General features: G+C 45.3%; 1 protein-coding gene and 3 non-coding genes across 5 annotated transcripts; all 4 read right to left on the bottom strand.

Annotated features, from left to right (window-relative positions):
- Positions 1 to 2,406: 2,406 nt before the first annotated feature.
- LOC135912267 (uncharacterized) lies at positions 2,407 to 18,720 on the bottom strand. Of its 2 annotated transcripts, none has more exons than XM_065444679.2 (7): positions 18,518 to 18,720; positions 17,563 to 17,638; positions 14,678 to 14,720; positions 11,517 to 11,626; positions 9,430 to 9,496; positions 4,484 to 4,648; positions 2,407 to 3,244 (listed from the first exon to the last, which is right to left on the bottom strand). In XM_065444679.2, exons 2-7 carry the CDS (start codon positions 17,590 to 17,592, stop codon positions 2,505 to 2,507), a joined length of 1,155 nt encoding a protein of 384 aa, XP_065300751.1. In that variant the 5' UTR covers positions 17,593 to 17,638; positions 18,518 to 18,720; the 3' UTR covers positions 2,407 to 2,504. The 2 variants fall into 2 exon arrangements, with proteins under 2 accessions (XP_065300751.1, XP_065300752.1); XM_065444680.2 differs by having other exon boundaries at positions 4,484 to 4,645.
- TRNAA-AGC (transfer RNA alanine (anticodon AGC)) lies at positions 6,246 to 6,318 on the bottom strand. The gene has a single exon. It is a non-coding gene; the product is annotated as a tRNA-Ala (tRNA).
- On the bottom strand, positions 8,707 to 8,779 carry TRNAA-AGC (transfer RNA alanine (anticodon AGC)). Its single transcript has one exon. It is a non-coding gene; the product is annotated as a tRNA-Ala (tRNA).
- TRNAY-GUA (transfer RNA tyrosine (anticodon GUA)) lies at positions 13,049 to 13,141 on the bottom strand. The gene is made up of 2 exons: positions 13,105 to 13,141; positions 13,049 to 13,084 (listed from the first exon to the last, which is right to left on the bottom strand). It is a non-coding gene; the product is annotated as a tRNA-Tyr (tRNA).
- Positions 18,721 to 19,218: the final 498 nt, after the last annotated feature.

Below are 19,218 nucleotides of genomic sequence, written 5' to 3'. Positions count from 1 at the left end.
GATTAAAAATGAAAGGTAGCGTGCACAAGCCTGCGCAATGCAACTGCGATTTCGCGAATATGTAGCTGCGGTCCAAAATAGCAGCAATGTCAGCTTGTCGAACGGCTGAAGGAATATCACGTGAGCAGCGTCACAAGGGCCGATTCATTAATATCGATTCGCCTATGCATGACGTTACGCTACGCCATCTATGCGGAGTGTTCCGCCATAATTTGTGGTGCGACGAGCCCCGCGACGAGCCCCGGCTGTCATACCGGGATTTCTGGTTGGCTTTCGAGAGCGATGTCAGGCGATCTGCCTGACATTGTCGGCACGAGCGATGGCATTGCATGCGTACTCGCTGGGCGGTGCTCTAGAAGCAGCACTAATGGTGTAGTGTGGTAGTGGTTCATGACCGAAAAGCATGTAGAAGGGCGAATATCTTGCAGTGTCATCGCAGGATGAATTGTGAAAAAGCGACACGTAGGGTAGCACAATGTGCCAGTCACTTTGTGTTCTGAAACATATATAGAGAGAGCATATTTGTGGGGGTGAGATTAATGCGCTTTGTGATACCGCTTCTCTTAGCGTGACAGGAAGTGGTCAACTAGGGCTGCATTCAGAAGGAGCGCAAGATGTTATTCATGACTCTGGACATACAAGTGCGGCCGCGGTCCTTGAGCTGCTGGCGCCAGGCCCCATGGTGTAAAATGACATTGTACAGGAGAAAATCGGCAATATCAGTATAGAGCTTGTGGGAAGCGCTCAAGTTCTCGCGCATCTGGGAGCGTAATCCGTAGCGTTAGCGGCCCACTTGCTGCCGGACGCTGATTAGGAAAAAGACCCAGAAGGTCAAAGCCAACCCGAAAGAAAAGCTGGGCCTGTATTCCCATCGGCTGAACGGGTCCAGAAGGTAGCGCGGCCGTTCCTATAGACTGCATGCACTGTTCACGTCCATAAATAAGTGCGCTCGGAAGCATGTAGCAGCATGCCAGGACTATTGTAACTCCGGAGCTATCAAAGGAGCGGCAGGGTTACACGAACCTAATGGAATTGTTATCGCCGTCGTCGCCCACTCAGTCTTCCGCGCCTCATCTTCAACACGGGTGCGCCGCTCGTAGCTTCGTAGCACGCTGCACGGAACTTCTATGTGTGCCTCTTTTGCGTGACGTAGCTCAGGGGGGAAGGAGCAACCAGAAGGCTATAAATTCTTTAGTGTGTGTTGGCCCCGCACGCCACAGGAGTGGCCACGCATCTGGGCGGCGTTCCTTCCTGGCGCACGCGAGATTGAACCACGTTCGTTGGATCGGCGACGACGACGGCGGAAATGCGCCTGGAGTGTCCGTATAATTAATATCGCAATAAAAATACAGAAAGCAGGAATTGTAAGCACTGGTAAGGTATTGAACACAGCACCTCTCTCCTCTTAAGAGAGTGCTCGAGCTACACATCGGAAGAGTGCAACTTTCGTAACAAGACTCCTGTAAATGCGCGCCGCTCCTGGCGTGAAACGAGGGCGAACGAAGGCAAGCAAAGAAACAACCGGCTTTCGCCAGAATTCTGAGTTGCACTGTATTGAAATTTCATCGATGACGGAGACATTCGAGCACAATTACAGCCCTGTCATCAGTCTCTTTCAAAAGAGAAATGCCGATTCTCGGAACACAAATTTCAAGACATATACTACAGAATAGTTTACAATGCGCAACCGAGGAAGCAACTCGGCTCGAGCTGTGTATCCTCACTGTTCTGGGTCAGCCTATGTACAGTTTTTGCTACTACTGAAGTTTGCTGTTCCAAATCAATATCTAACCACTGCCAAGCTTACAATAATTACCCGTTGAGGTTGCTAGCATCGTTTCTCAGTATACTAGGAATCAAGCTATTATCACACAAGGCTTGTTGAAGGCTCAAGAACTCTGATGGCAATAACTAAGCATTTGCTTCGCATTCCTATTTATCTGAATGATCAGTAACTAATGCTCTGCATATACTGCCTTCGGTCGGCATGCAAGAACATCTTAATGTCTAGCCATGATATAAGCGGCGATCATGACTGCCGGAGTGATTGGAACTTTCGGAACTGGTCCCTCTTGTTCGACGCATGATTTCCGTTTTCCATCAACACATCTCTGGTACGGAAGTGCCTTGTGTGACGGAAACATTTGTATTTGAAACCTTGGCAGGTACAAAGGTTTCCTTGGCACCTGCTCAAAAGACACCTATTGTATTAAAACCTATCCACAAAGGAATATCCGATGGTGCATTTGCACTGTCCTTCTCCCGGAGAATTGATCCTCCAGGAAAATATTCCGCATACACCACAATTAAAGATACGAATGCACGTATGCAGCAATGCGTCTGCCGTCTGAGAAAGTTCGGGGGCTTTTCTCATGGCTAAAGAGCTAGTTTCCTTACCACATCAAATTAAATTTTTCCAAGTACACAATCATATTGATGGTGAACACCAAAAGAGAAAAGGACAATGTTGCTGATTACAGTAAAGTATGCGTTCGTAATATACGTCAAGCGTTCGGTGAGCCGTAATAACCGGGGCCCTGCTGCTTGTGCTTGGACTGTTCGCCCGTGAACAAGACCACGGTCGTTTCGAAACGCCTCAACATTTTAGTGGTTATAAGCGCACTCGAACTGTTTCGAGTGCCCGGGGATGAATAGGCGCAGCGGGGCGGAATAAAATGTCCCTCGTCGTGCGACGCTTCGTTCACAAACTGTCCCTCAGAGTGTCTGCACCCGCGCGCCGCCTGGTAGCGGCGGGGTGCCGGCGAGACGTCGGAACTGAGTCGGTCATGCCTGTCTTCCCGGCCAAGCGGCGAGGGCCAGGCAGAGTGCCGGGGACTCGGGCGACCAGACCTGCCGTAAAGCGGGACCGACCCGTCGGAAGCCTGACTGTCGGCGGCTTCGTAGATCCCGCGGACGTCACGTGGTACGTCGTCGCGGATCCGAGCGCGGTGCGAGGCTCTGCGGTAGTCCTCCGTTGACGAATACCACGCTGGTGCTTTGTAACGGGGAGCGTTCTCGGATTCGCCCTGGGCGCTTTGATCGTTTGGCCTTCCGCACAGGTTCGCCGGTGTTTTATCCGGTGGCGACGTGGCAGGGGCTAGGGCTCCTGTTTTTCTGTTTTTGCGCTGCGCCGATCGGTTCTGGGAGCGCCAAGATGGGAACTCGTCAGATGGTCTACGAGCAGCGAGTGGTGACTTCTGCAGCACGCCATGGCTACCGCCCACAGCGTTCGGCTTCATGAGACCTGCAACGTATTATAACACACACAGAAAAGAAGTTATGCAGATCCAACGAACCCACTCGAACTAATGTTTCGAAACGAACCCCTCGTAAAGCAGGTACTTAAACGCTCCAGAACTGTTAATCCTCTGCAACACATATTGCAGCATTGCGGATGAAAGCTTTGCCTGGCCAGAAAATCCCCAAAACGTGGCTGCTCCCACAACGCGACCGTTGTGAATGCGGACTACGTGGTCTCAGGGTTAGCCCTCTTAGATTACACGATCTCCAGGATCGCCTAGCTTACAATTTCACCATTTTCAGGATCGGCCCCTTTTCCTCGGTGAGATGCAGACCGAGCAGATGCACCGAGCCCTGGGGCATGAGGCTTGCATACACAGCATCGCTTCATCGTAGAAATTATGTGCCTGAACGCGAATATGTGTTGATGTGAGGATATTTAGATACCGTTTGTTGTTTTAATGCCTTTCAATGTGGTTTCAAAGCAAGCCATTGGAAGAACTGTAAGTACATCGCGCAGGCAGGTGGCTAGACAGGGTGTCCCACCTAACATATGCAAAATTTTTTTTAAATACGGGATTGACTAACTAGGGAGAGGGAAAGGTCCACGGAAGCCGAAGTGGTGTAATTCTTCAGCGGTGTATTGAGTTTAAAGCTTTGAAGGTGTTCAGGCGTTCTGGCGGCAGTCAGTTGGAATTGTTTACGTGATCACTAAATTCTTCTAAAGCATTCCGTGGCATTGGCTTTTGATGCATTCAAACTGGTTTTCAGACGGCACACTGTTAGCTTCCCCAAAGCTCGTCATTGCCGAATATAAATATATTTAAAACAAGGCGGCGGAATTTCTCCAGCGGACCCCAACGTATATTCTCTTTCCTTCAGAACGGGCACTGAGCACTTAGGCAAAAACAAAAAAAAACAAATCCGGAACGCCCTCAGGAAATACTTTGCGGAGCAGGTACGCTATCCAGTGTTCAAGTGAAGAACATGTTAAACTTATCATTCTATCGTGATTGACGCCACGTCAAAATTACCTGCGATAACACCATACGTTTCAGTGATAACCCTGAAAACCAGCATGCAAGTTGGTGTCGACCTTTCGTTGCTGATGGAACATACACAAGAGAACGACACAGCAAACGACGTGCACATCGCACTGCCATTTCCTACCACACGTGCAATTTCACGCAACGCCCGCTTGCTTTTTAGGCCTCGTAAACGCGCATTTGTGGCAAGAACTCACCGAAGTGCCTCGGCTGCGGCGTGTTCTCGAGTCTGTCGAGCCTCCTCGAGTTCCGCACAGTCCTGGCTAGGATCTCTGTGAACATGGTCTCTTGATCACACGGCGCTGGATCCTTGGCCTTCGAGGGGGCCACGACATGCTTCTCGAGAAATGCAGATGACGCTGCTGCGTTTTTATTTATTTATTTATTTATTTATTTATTTATTTATTTATTTATTTATTTATTTATTTATTTAATTGTGGGACCCAAATGCTTTACCGAATGAAGTGGTTGCAGAAACAGGCGCACCAAGTGTATCGCCCTATTTTCGTACAACAGGGGACACCATAAGGAAGTTATCTTTTGACAGCTTCTTCCTTCCTTCATATAAGAAAGTGTCTCGCCTAGCCCCTTTACATAAAACACGTCATAACGAACGTCCCAAACTCCAATTCCTCTCTTATATACCGCAGTCATCCCTCACTTTCGAGCTAAGTTGCTAATGACTCATTCAGTCCAATAGCATCGAAGAAACGGAGTCGCTTGCAACTCTTGATCGGCACAACTAATAATTTATTGTGCTGCCATTAGCCGTTAACAATCCTTATGAGTTTCTACAGCGCAACTTTTTCTGTATTCCTTCAAGCTACACATCCCTTTTTTTTCCTAAACCGCTAGCTGATCTCCGCTCAGATTTGGCAGCATTGTGCATGATGTCGAGTATAATGCAAAGCTTTCGGACACCGCTTGCCAGTCTTGTGCACAATAAGTCAGAAGTGGGTATAGTGCCTAGAATATACCAGGCACTATAAAGCCGGTGTCGTCCGAGGCGGCGCCATTTAAACGTTTTCGACGCCGCTGCAACGAAACGGTGGCCCTTTCTATCACTGCATTGTCGCAGCTACGGCGAAAGCACTGGGTTCACCGTAGCCGTGACAGATGGCGTAACAGTTCCGTTGCAGTGGAACGGACTTGTCTTGAGTGGGATTTAAAATGTCGGCGTTTTAAGACGTTCAATATGTGAAAGTTATGAAACGGAGCTGGACTTCACACCTTCTTGCATAAAGAGAAAGATGGCGAGTAGCGTCGAATATCAAGAAGCATCGGCAAGAAGCTTCAATGTAGGCAAGAATCTTGCCTACATTGTGTAGGTTACCTCAGGTTTTCTGAACTATATTTCCTTTTAAGTCTTCCACAGTAGCTCAGCAGGACTTTGTTGGGTACCTAGTGTTTGGAGCAGGCGTTTAAAAAAAATCATTTCCTCTAGCGCACGCCTATTGTGGGATAAAACGCACTTTATTAACAATAATTTCACTTCATAAGCAGCGCATGAAAAGATAAGATAAAACAGCAAAGAACGTCAGGCTACATGGTGAAGCTTTTTCAGTGGGTTTGTTTGTTTCTAATGTCAATTATTTTAAGTGTCTGTGCTTATAAATGTTTTGAAGCAAGTGCTCATTTAGCATATGGCATCTAGCGCTACAATATGGTGGCCAGAGTTGCATCGAAATTTAATTTCCGTATGTACGTATATGCAGTCTTGCCCTGCTCCATCTTTAAACAACTCTCAAACTTTTGCGAGAACACCATTCGTCAACCTCGATGCAAAATTCGTAAAGTCGTAGTACGAGCGCTAATCGTAAGCTTTCCGAAAAACATTCCGAGGCTTCGTAAGGATGGCTCTACAACGTCGCGTTGCTCTCATCTGTCTGTAAACAATCGTTCCCAAAGAACAATTTCTACAAGAAAAAAATATGTCAACTGGAAAAAAAATATAGCCAATGGAGGTGCTGGGTATCGATCCCAGTACCTCTCGCATGCTAAGCGAGCGCTCTACCATCTGAGCTACACCCCCGACGAAGAACAGCTGGAACGCAACGCCGTTTTACCCATGGGACATTCTACGCGAATCTGGGTCGTACGACGACGACTGAATAGGCCGGCGGCAACCGGTCTTTTCCCGACAACCTTGCCACACATTCTAATAAGCCTTCACTTGTGTGTCTACAGCGTAGTGGCAGTGGAGGGTGGCTCTCGTATCGATTAAATCGACGCGGTCGCCTGACTTCGCGTTACTAACTGCGGGATTCGCCCGGTAATTCTGTCGACATTGTCTCTGGACCGTCTGTGCCACATAGTTTCCCACAATGAGTGATATGGACGGTGACAGCCTATAAAAATGCTGTTGCAAATGAGCGGCTCTCCAACACAAAGAGAATGTTCGTGCAGCAGTGAACAAAACGATATACCGACACGCGATCCGACAGGGCATCCGCACGGATCCCGAAACGCAATTTCTTTCGTAGTAAAAGCGCACGAACGAGACTCGTGTATTGAAATTGAAGCACGCCTTAAGCGGGAGCATTAGATCGAGGCCTCCAATCTAAGTGCGTGCGAAAGGACGTTCTGCTTTCTGCGCTCCCTAAATAAATACTCTGCTTCCTACGGTCTCTACAATCTAACTTTTCTTCTTAACTGAAAGACATTCCATTCAAATCGGTCGAGGGGTTGATTCATAAGAGCGTTCATGCGCTTTACATGTAATTGAGTAGGCGGCATTGGCGTTGGCCGCCTATTCTTTCTATATTTCTATATTCATCATGCAGTGCTATCTCTGAGTTCTCCTTAGGAGTGTTCCATGCTGTACATCTACTTTATTTGGGAATTCGAAGTTGGCTTGTCATCCGATCCTTACCTGACTTCTTATACAGCATGTGTTTAAATTTTTGTATGGGTGATGAGTACGCGCACCGGTCTAGTGATCCGATTCTTCCCTCTTCCTTTTTCCGGTGTCAAGCAACGGAATGTAGACGAATCAACATCTAGTTTACTTCTATGCAGTACTTACCAAAATACTTTCACTTTCGGGGAGGATTCCTTGAAAAAGGACGTTCCGTTTGCTTCTAACTCACTGCTGTTCAGTGGCGCCCCCCGATCCTGCTATGCTTCCTTATATCACTTGCATGGTTATATGACTTGCGTGGTTAAGTACTTTCACTATGCAAGTTCCAACGAATAAATGGCTGTGAAAACTACGACTACGCATGTCGCTTCAAACAGACAATGTCGGGCAAATCTGACCAGGCTAACTATTTTTATATTCAGAACAATTACTTTTACTTATAATGCTTTGAAAATCTTAACTGGCACAAATCGTGCGTCAAACAAGCCTAATTGCTTGCCATACAATTAATAACTTGGTGAAAAGTGAGATACGAATCCACAAGACCATTCAAGGTCCGAGCGACAATATTTAGGCAACCCCTTATACTCCCTGTCATCGCCCTACTGTCTGAACAGACTCGGGTGCGACGCACGCAAACAATCTAGCGCTGGATATCCCTTTAATGAAACGCTAAAGCTCTACTGCACAGTAGTGTACCAGTTACATAAACAGGGATAAAGTGCCTCAGAAAGGCTCGCCTATGTTTCGATAGGTGGGCCCATCATGGTCAGAGGTGGGCTTGTCATCCTCGGCAGGTTAGTTTTAATGGGCTAATATAGGGTAACGTCACGGGCGATCGTTGTCGGCAGTGGTTGGCTGTCAAGGAAAGGCCCGAAAAAAAAATGAGCGCTGCCATCTGTCGTTTCCAGACCTTGTTGCGGAGAGGACGAGTTTGGAAGACGAGGTGAAGAGATCGGGGGAGAGCGGGGGTGGCAGGAAAAAAAGAAAGAAAAAGGCCAGAGACAGCATCCGGGTGAGGTTGTTGGGAGGAGGCGAGAGGGCGCGAGGAGACGGGAAGTAAATCTTCAGAGCGTAGTTCCCACACTGCTCCAGAAAGATAGTTCTTCTGAACAGCGTACGGTGTTTTCGGTCTATCACTGACAGCGATCCCCCAATGACCTAGAAGTACGAAACTCCGGCTTTCTTTTATTTATTGATTCCACACCGTCACGGCACTTGTCTGAATACCCTATGACCATAGTTTGGACTCCATAGTTTGGACTCTGTCACCGCCACTTGCATGAAGACATTAAGATCATGGTTTCCACTTCTGACCGCGTCGGCCCCATTTTCATTGTGGTTAAATACAAGAACACTCGTGTACAATCTTCAGGGTGGCATGGAAAAAGTCCTAAGAAATAAACAGTGCATCATACTACGGCGTCTTTCACCGCCAATCGTCATTTTCTGGCAAACAAAACTCGGACATTTAACAATTTCCTATAGTCCGAAGTACGGCCAAAGCGTTACAATCTTATTTTAAAAAAACGGTTTCGAAAAAAAAGGAAAAAATATACGTGGAGGTGCTGGGTATCGATCCCAGTACCTCTCGCATGCTAAGCGAGCGCTCTACCATCTGAGCTACACCCCCGACGGGCGTAACTGACAACAAGGCTCCTTCGAATGTGCGCCGCTTCTGGCGTGAAACTAGGGCGAATGGAGGCAAGCGAAGAGGCAACAGACCGGGTGTCGCGGTGATCGGGCGTTGCGCAATAAGGAACGCCTGCTGTTGGAGTAACACTTGTGGCTGACTGCGATCCCCATTTTACATTGTGTGTGCACCGAGTGCTTGCTTGAGAAACTTACAGAGCTTACAGAACTTGTTACGCAATAATAAAAAGCAAATAAAAGCAACTGAAAAAGAATGTCACGAGTGTAAAGACAGCACCACAAAAAGATCTGCGAAGACAGGCATAAACAATTATAGCAGAGTTCCGGGCAAGCTGGTAATCTATTCCTGAAGTATTATTCCGCAAGAGTGTTCTTCTTCTCTTAGGTCCGTGTCTTTTTCGATGCGCAATAATACTTCAGTAATAATCCACGATGCCACGACAACAACAATTAGCTACGTAAAAACTCTCCCCCATAAGAAAAGAAGACAGACCATACCTTATGTACTAAGTGATGCAGTGAAGTATTAACAATTATGCATGTGGTAATAGTGAGAGCTGAGTGAATGCATGCTTTCAAGTTTTGCAAGAGATGCGTGCTCATTACAAATGGACATTTGCACGGAAGTACCTGGAGACTTTGGCTCGCAGGGCTCCGTTTGGACCCCGCGGTGCACAGAGTCTACGTGGAAGTGGCCCTGCGAATGAAGGGTGTAAAAATAATGCGCGGGGCATTCGCGAATAACACGCGGAGGCACAGGCTTGTCGTAAAGTGCTTCATTCTTCCAAAATACGTTGCTGTGGCCCCCTACTCGGGACGAATTCCTAAACACACTTCCCGCGGCTTTTAAAGCGGAGCAACAACGTTAAAGAGGCGTAGGAAGAATTACAAAATGTCAATGGTGACGCTTGCTCGGCGAATTAGTTATTAGATCATGTCGTTCTGAACTCTTGCAAATATTAGAATGCCTTTAGCATGGAGTTGCGACCATTACGACACCATAAGTACCTGTGTGGCTGAAAGTACAGCCTGTCTAGGCCTTTCGTCCTCACCAGACACCACTCTTGAATGGGATCCGTGGTAAAAAAAAGCAATACAAAAAATATTATCTTTAACATAACCTCCGAATGGTGTCATAGTAATGTCGTTATTCATGTTGAGACCCCTCGAAGCAATAAACATCATTAAGAAATATAGGCAGGAGGTTTATTTAGAGAATCCTGGAGTGTAGCGCTTCGGGGAATGCCTTGTATGATACTCCAAATGGCGGTTATTATGAATGAAATTATACAGTGCAAGTTAGAGACACACATAATACACGGACTATACCAAAACAATTGACACACAAATTAAAGTATCGCATCATGTTCTGCGTCTCTCAGCAAGGTTAAAAGTGCTGTGTATAAGTGCCTTAGTGATTTGGGCATTTTGCTACTCAGCGCCAGACGTGGGGTTCAATTAGCATGCTTGGTCGTTGCATCCCGATCACGGTGTAGGCCTATTCTTACACCGTGATCCCGATTGTGTAAGTGCAATGATGAATTTACGCTAACTTACTAGTCATTTGGTTTACGCGGACTACCACGAAAATTATTTGAAAACTTTCGCCTCCGACGTCTACCGCATCCACTCTGATTCTATGGGATCTTAATTACGTGTACGAGGCGTAATGCTAAGACGCGGGATCGTTATTCACCTGCGGCAAGTAGCTTTTTCATCCACTTTCATTGCCATCAGTTTATCATTTAATTCAATTAGCAACTACAAGTAATTTCTCCCATGATCTCCTTGGTGTCTTTGCTTGTTGGCTTCTCATGACACGATTAATAAAAATGGGGCCCCTCGGTCAACCCCCGTTCTTCTCGTTCTCTTTTTAGTGGGCTGAACCGCTTCGCTGGTCATCCACCTTCAGAGAGTGCAACGGCTCATGATTTTTTTTAGTTGTGCGACAGGCTCAAAGCAAGAGTCTAAACATTGCTACATATGTTAACTTTCTTTGCCGGCATAACTGCATTCATATTTTATATGCAGGTTGAGTTTTCAGCGAGACTATAGCAACTATATATACATATATTCTCCCGCCGAAAGTTTGGTTCAGCTACCCTCTGAAATATGGCGCATGTTCAGTTGGGGAGTCGGCCAGAAATCGGATAGAATTGTAAAGTGGTACTTCCTTGCGTCTAGAAAGAAAAGTGAAAGATGAGTCGAAAAGAAAGCCAAAAAAAGGAAAATGGCACAATTGCCAACTTCAGCAAAGAAATCGTGCGGAGACAAATGGAGATTCCGCAAGTATACTGCACTAACGTTCATAGGGCCGCCAACGTACCTCTTTGTCCTTAAGAAGCGCTCAAATCCACCGTGCCCTGATGTCCAATTCCGTATCGTGGCCCTTTTCAGCCCCCCAGAGAAATCATAGCCGCACCCTGAGCTAATGAGAGATGACAAAATGGCGACTGCGACAATACGGTCGCATATAGTATACGTTTCCAGAGATGCGTTTATGGATGATGTTCAATTGTCAGCATATTGTCATACTCCGCGATGGCGGCACTTTTGAGCCAATCAGCGATAGTACGTCGGAATATCAAAATGTACGTACAGACTGTCACCCCGGGCTACCGAATAGCATTCAATGTGAATCATCGCGTGACCTTCGAGACCTCAGCGGTGCACTTTGCCAGGGCACAATCTTGGAGGCCACAATTATTGACACTCACTTCGGTCTGAGTGCCTACATCTTGCCGCGAAGCAGTCGTCGTGGCCGCCAAGCGCGACTGCTGCTCTTCTTGCAAGGACGCCGGCTTTCCGGAATCATTCGTCATCGCCACTGCGAAACAACATTGAATATAATCGGTGTTGGACTCAAGAATGCGCTAGCGATGACACCGCGTAACTATTGATAGCTGCATGCAAATTTTCCAGCCACATTTTGCGGTGTCACCGCCGCTGTTGCAGAGTTCCGGAAACCAAACGCAGTCCGGTAGTTACAGTGGGCACGTTATTTCTGGCAAACTTACGAGCGATTCTTTTCGGGTGTGTCATCGTGGAATTGCTCGCAATGTTTTGTAAACGTGTATACGTTTACAAAATATACGGCAGCTTGTATTTCAACGTCGGTGTCAAAAAAACAAGTTTCTAAGACTCAGTTGTTGATTACAACAGTATAAGACACGCCTTATCCCATATAAACCTTGGCGACGCCAGAAGAAGCCCAGACGTCGGGCATGACACCCGCCGGCTATAAAATTGCGCTGCTAAGCACGGCGTCGTACGTTGGATGCCCGCCGTGGCTGTCACTTTCGGATAGGAGCGCAATGAAAAACGAAAGATTTATGACATTAGCCAACTAACCCCTGTGCACAAAAGTAATCCGGATCCACCACCCCCATTCCTTATAGCTCGACGTGCAGTTTCTGCATGCGAAACCTGACAATTAGCTTCTAATCGCCATACAGAGGTGTATTGCAGTTGTGCGTGGAGGAAAGAAACAAAATAGGAGAGGCCCTGACGTCACGTTTTTTGAAACCGTAAATGCAGCCGTGTTGGTGTGTCACATCTCTTTGCGTCCCCGATCAGCTCGCTGGAGCGGAGAGGTGCGGTCTTTGAATTTGCATTGCTACGAGCCGCCGGAAGTGTGTGTTGCTCACGCGCGACAAAAGAAAGCCTGCCAAACTTGTGTAACAGTTTTTAGGAAAGCAGCCACGCTCCTTTGTTTTTCCGTGGCACGTTGAAGAAGACGATGAAGACCCGCACCATCATTGCTTGATTGTGTCTGTTGCGGGCTGACACACACACACACTCACTCACACACACACAGAGAGACCCAACACACAGCTTTCAAGCTTACACACCTCGCTCCAAAGCCAGCTTGTGTCGCGAACGTAATGCACTCCGAGAAACGCACTGGCCTAAAAAACTTATCTCACTTTCCAGAGGCTTCGAGCAGCAGCGAGAGCTTCAAGAGCGTGGTTGCCATGTCAACGTTGACGTTTGAGGTACCTATTCCCAGTGCTCCTATGCGAAAAACAGCGCGTGACTGCCGCCACACCTTCTCCAACACGTCCTTGCTGGCCCGGGCCTCTCCTACGCTTTCCTTCCTCCATGCAGTTTCGTTATTTTGGTTTCAGCAATAAAAAAAACGCAACACGAAGGAAGAATTACTGAAATCTCTATAATAAGCCAACAGCGACGTGGAAAAAAAATATATAATCTCGAAACTCAGGAAATGGCGAAAAAGAAAAAAAAGCAGTCCGTCGAGCCGGATTCGAACCAGCGACCTATGGATGTCCGCATTGGGTGCAACCTCTACAGTCCACCGCTCTACCAACTGAGCTATCGACGGAACAGGATACGCTGCCCCACCGGTCTGTCTTGAAAGTGGCCACGCGCCGTGTGACCTAGTTGAGATAAATCTAGGCGTGTCTCGTACGCCTTATACGGAGCCACTCCGGCTTCGCACCTGTTTCGTTCGGGGCAAAGAAGGATCGCGCTTTGTCCGTGTCGTTGGTCGTTTCCTGTCGCTGCCACTGTCGCGCCATTTAGCAGAACGTATGCGCAGCTAGCTTATGCGGGAGTCACGTTCTTGCCTCGTGTGCAAACAAAAAACGGAAAATGTGTGAAACAGAATGCAGCCAAATATAATGCACCACTGTAGATGACAGTCTTCTCCTTTCTACAATTAAATAAACAAATCAGTTCCTATAGGGAAAAAAGCCATGATACACATGTACCCCGTGTTCATACGTCATATATGGTCATACGGGATTCTATGTGAAAACCTGCATGTTTCTATATAAACCAGTAATGACCATACAGTATCATAGCGTGGGGCTTATGGGTCTTCTTCAACCGGCTTAAGCCTTGGTCTCGAAATGTCAAAGAGTGTTCAGAAGTAGCGACTGGCTTATAAGTAGATCAGCTGGGTCCATATAGCTCGGATTCCACCTAAATTTCTGTTCCAAAGCTTTATTAACTAACTAGTTTGTATTTATACATAAATTTGTACGCCCTACAGCTAATCGCTCAGTGCTATAATGCCGGAAATGACACGCTGCACGAGTTCAATTCCCTAAGGTAGTAACATATCGGGCTGTCCGCATTGTACCAGTGTTTTTTGCATTTCTGCATTTGTAGGTTGCCCAGTAGTCACGGCTATTTGCTCACACAGTCTACATTTTAGCTTCCAGATTCCTACATAACCCTTAGCTGTTGTTTTTTTTTTTTTTACTGCAGCCATACTCTTCATGTAACCGTCAACAAAACGTATTAAGCCAGCTTACACAAAACCTAATAAAGCTTGCATACAAGCTATGCAGCTTGTCTGTGTAGTATTTGGCATTATCGCTCTACACATTTTTGTCAACTATACTTGCTTATAAACTATTTGCAACCAGAACAGACTGTTTGGAAGTCTGCGGATCGAAAGAAATTGACCTCCAGCACAAGTTAAGCGGTTCGATTACCGACCACCGCAGCCGCATTCTTGTGGGGGCGCAATTAAAAAGACTTGTGTAATTACATTTAGGTGCACGTTAAAGAAGCTCGAGTTGTCAAAGTTATCCGAGAGCAGCCCCCCACGGCGTCCCACGTAAAGCACCGCATGCAATTGTGGGACGCAACACACCATAAAAAATTTACTCGTGAACGGTTGTTGTACGTAGCGAGCTTATACAGTCTACATATTGTCGAAAACACAAATCTACCAGGAAAGCAAGACGACTTGGAGGAATCCTACAAAAGATAGTCTTTCTAAATTTGGTTTTGTAAGTCGGTGCTCTCCATGAGGCCGTCTTGGCTTCTAAAATGAAAGGAAGTGAAACTTGAAGTTAGGATTTGAGCAAGGTCCAGTCGCACCAACAATAGGTTTGCGTCAACTTACGTTGGTCTGAAGCTCTGCTGCAAGTTGGCGGAAGAACGTTGGGCTGCAGTAAGGAGAAAGGGGCGTTTCTGTATTTCTATATTATTCCAAACTTTACTCCGATCAACTGGCCTAAGCAATAACGTAATTCCAAGGAAACTAAGCTCACTACGATGCTGAAGGATAAATGTGCCTACATATATGTTGAAGTTGAAGTTGAAGTTTATTCATATGAAAAAACATAGGAACATAAATGTCATACACAGACGAGGGTCCCGAAGGAATATTACTGAAAACGGGACCCTCGGTTAGTAACTGCAACAGAATTGTAACATAGTTGGCATCATAGCATAATATGGCAGCACCATAGCATAATATATTAGTTGCAAGAAAAAGCAAATGATAACGAAAAGAAAAAAGAAGAAGAAAAACCAAACAAACTATGCTCTAATCGATATAGTGTAACAGATATAACAACGGGAGTGACAAAATTTATACAATTGTTAAAGGCAAAAAGCAAAAAAAAAGAACGAACAATGAGGGATAAAAAATAAGGCGCAATGTGAACACTGCAAAAAAAAATGGGCGATACTTATTAGTTGGGTGACTATGAAAATACAAATATTTATTAGGAAAAATGATCAGTGGTTAGCAATAAATCTTTTAGCGAAGCTTTGAAACGCTGAAATGTAGGTATTATTTTAAGCGAAGCAGGCAAATGATTCCAAAGTGTAATGGTAGCGAATGTAGATGTTTTTTTACCATAGTACGAACTGATGGTAACAGAAAATTATAATTAGAAGCGAACCTAGTAGGGTTTGTATTTCTAAGGGAGCTGCTTTGAATATATTGAAAGGTCAGCTGGGAATCAAGCAATTTATAAAACATCCTTGCTAAATTGTAGTTGAATAATCTTTTTATACATAGAATTTTGTACTGCTCAAGCAGGCCGATAGCATTAGAGCGCGGTGAACTGTGGGTGATAATACGGATTGCTTGATTTTGTATATGCTGAACTGAAGACAAATGAAATAGATATGTATTACCCCAAACGATTATACCGTAGTTAATGTGTGAATGAGTGAACGCAAAGTAGAGTGAAAGCAAAGCAGCAGAAGAAAAATAGTGTCGTGCCTTGATAAGTGCACGGATACCAAAAACGCACTTCAGCTTTACGTGATTGATGTGCAGGTGAAACTTCAGATGGTTGTCTAGGATAACCCCTAGAAATGAAACGGAGTCGCTAATGGGAATAGAATGATTGCCTAAGGTTAACGAAGGAGGAATAATTAGTGATTTTTGGTGCGAATGGAATACTAAAAATTTCGTTTTAGGTGGATTAATGACTAGATCGTTGTCATTACACCAATTTATTAGGTGGTCAAGAGTTTTATTTAGTTTGATTACTAGAGAAGAGATACACTTATCAGCTATATGTATAGTTGTATCGTCAGCATATAGAACGCAATTACTTAAGTCAGTGACGCCTAGCATATCATTAATCTAAAGAGCAAAAAGCAAAGGCCCCAGTATTGACCCTTGTGGTACCCCTTGATTAAGTTTTTTAGAACTGGAAAAGGTTTCACGCGCATAAACAATAAATTCCCTATCAGACAAATAACTTTTTAAGAAGGCAAGGGCAGGGCCAGTTATTCCTTATGCTTCCAGTTTACGAAATAAAATCATGAGATTAATAGTATCAAATCCCTTAGTAAGGTCTACAAAAACAGAACCAACAAATTCATTATTTTCAAGACTATTTTTAATAAAATAAGTTAAGCAAAACAGAGCTAAGTTGGTGGAGCTTCCAGACCGAAAACTGAACTGGCAGGATTTATTTATATGGAATTTTTTCAAATACTTGCTTAATCTGATCAAAAATAATTTTTTCAATTATTTTACTTAGGGAATAAAAAATCGAGATTGGACGGTAATATGAAATTATTTCTTTATTACCTTTTTTAAAAACTGGGATAATCTTTGCACGCTTTAGGAATGGCGGAAATACACCACATTTAAAGATCAGGTTAATTACTACGCTCAGGGGTTCACATATATGGCATCAGCGACTAGCTTTAGGTGGCGCACTGCAATACCATCTAATCCTGGACTTGTGTTACGAAGATTACGGATAAAAGAAAGCACTTCATGCGGCGTGACAGGACAAAGGAAAAATGAATGGCTCAGGCGTTCTATTTTAGGCGGAAAAGTTGTTAGTTTGTTTCCCTCGGGCAATGCGAAATGATCAGAAGAAACGTTTGCTATCTGAGAAGGCTGACAAAAAGTAAGATTCTCGCGTACAATTTTAGAGATAAACTTAGGCGGCTCATTGTTGAAAAAGTCATTCAGCAACTGCCATTGTTCTTCAGGGTTGTTTTTATTCTGCAAGAATTCTGTTTCATAGTAAAGCCTTTTGGCTTCTCTGAGAGTCCTGTTAAGAACGTTGCAGTATATTTTGCACCGATTTCTCAGAGAACAGTTAAATGGTTGTCTTTTAGTCTTCTTATACAAATTATCTTTTTTGCGCAAACTCTTCAGCAGACCATCGGACGTCCAAGGATTATTGGGGCGTTTAAATCGATTTTTACAGCGCACAGTTCGAGAGCTAGTACTGATAGCTTTAGTGAATAAATTGCAGAAGAAATGAAGAGCTTCTATGGGGTCTTCAATAAAATTCAGATCTGGCCAGTCAGTGGAGCTAATGGTAGAAATTAATTTATCTGTGTCGAGTACTGTAGCGCTATGTAATGCAAATTAACGAATACAAAAGGCGTAGAAGCACGAATATCGAAGATGGTTTCCACGCCTGGATAGTCGGCTTCTTTTCAGCAGGCAACCCGTGTTTCAGAGAATGCCAACTAGGCTAAGAAGTTCTTCTGGCTTTAATGCGGTGTCTCCCTGCTTACCTGAATGTAGCGTGAAAGATTGTCTCCCATGATGATGGTCCTAACCCGCCGTTCGGATGACCAGGCTTGTGACACCCTGGATTAAAGAGCGACACCCTGTTGATCCACAAAAGCGACAAATTTCTGGCGTGTGAGTTAGACCTGCAGCCATCGGCTAGAGCGATACCCTTTTGCGACAGTTCGGAAGTCTCTCAAGAAAGCGGCTTTCTTATTCTTTTTTTATTGCCTTCTTTCTCAAGCTTTATATTTAATCATGTTGAGCCCGCGTTTTCTTTATTGTACGGGGTCTGTAAGTTCACAGCCGAAACGTAGTGACCGCTTAATAGTAAACTAATTCAAATGAACTTGATTTCAGTCATAAGCTGTCGTGTCGCGTCGTATTTCAATGTTCAAAACGACATAGGAACGCCACGCGTGACAGTGAACAGTGCTTAATGAACATGAACTTCAATCCAATATACGCGATAGTTGAAGTTCACTTGACACCCAATTTACGCACACACTGCAGACGGTAACAGGAAGACAGACAAAAGGCCTTGAATATTGGTTAGACTATAATACAAACCAATATCAACAGGGTTACCTTTTTATTATTGGAACTGTTTTTTTTTCTAAATCAACATGCAGGATGTAGCGCAAATAAGCCTGCCTGTTCGGGTAGATTGACTCAGGACGCGTAAATCACTTGCACAACAAATTGCAATATCCAGGACACCAATTTAAAAAGTGCAGAACGAAAGTTTGTAAATTAATTGCGTATATTCGTAGGCGACCAAGTATGCTATTTTTTAATGATAATTCAAAGGTTTGATATGCTACTCGTGGTAATTAGGACTGTTCGGCACTTTCGCTAGTGCGCAGTGACGCGGAAGAAAGAAAGTCATTTACGTGCGTTTATAAAACTCAAAGCAACCTTTAAGATATGAATATATACAGAGAGTTGATGACAGCGTACTGCAGTCAGTGTGTCCACGGGCTGACACAGTCCCGGGTTGCGAGGCTCACAGTTCGGTCGTCACGGCACCGTGCGGCCACCCGCGCTGGAGCTGGCCGCGACGACCACACCCTCGGGCCCCGTTCAACACGGTGCTCGGGCTGCTGCTCGGAGCTGCTGCCCGCCTGGATCGAGCGCGCCCTCGTACCGCCGTGCTCGTGCACCCGTTGTCTTCCTCGTCGTTCACGGAGCTTAGTGGCCGCTCCAATCTTCGAGGGGCGACTCGCGGCACTTACATATCACACTACTCAATAGAATAGTTATACCTATTTCTGATTTTCAAGACTTGTTCTCTGATGCCACTCTGCAAAATCGTTTCACTCATATGCTATGGTAAAATCATCGAATAACCCGCCGCGGTTGCTCAGTGGCTATGGTGATAGGCTGCTGAGCACGAGGTCGCGGGATCGAATCCCGGCCACGGCGGCCGCATTTCGATGGGGGCGAAATGCGAAAACACCCGTGTACTTAGATTTAGGTGCACGTTAAAGAACCGCAGGTGGTCAAAATTTCCGGAGTCCCCCACTACGGCGTGCCTCATAATCAGAAAGTGGTTTTGGCATGTAAAACCCCAAGTATAATAAAAAAAAATCATCGAATACTATGTGTCGCAACGTCTAGTCAGCAGAGCAGCGCTTTGCATACAAATAGAACCAGTGATG

The sequence above is a fragment of the Dermacentor albipictus genome, chromosome 10, assembly GCF_038994185.2.
Source record: "Dermacentor albipictus isolate Rhodes 1998 colony chromosome 10, USDA_Dalb.pri_finalv2, whole genome shotgun sequence".
Taxonomy (NCBI): Eukaryota; Metazoa; Arthropoda; class Arachnida; order Ixodida; family Ixodidae; genus Dermacentor; species Dermacentor albipictus.
The sequence above is the reverse complement of the archived record's forward strand: the minus strand, read 5'-3'. Positions and strand labels throughout refer to the sequence as shown.

Bases quoted from the DNA above. Each gene is read 5' to 3' on its own strand.
- LOC135912267 (XM_065444679.2), bottom strand. From the start codon at position 17,592: ATGGGAGACAATCTTTCACGCTACATTCAG. The intron at 14,721-17,562 runs GTAAGCAGGGAG...TCCTTACTGCAG, and splicing joins ATCTTTCACGCTACATTCAG to CCCAACGTTCTTCCGCCAAC. The intron at 4,649-9,429 runs GTACTTCCGTGC...ATAAAAACGCAG, and splicing joins CTGCGAGCCAAAGTCTCCAG to CAGCGTCATCTGCATTTCTC.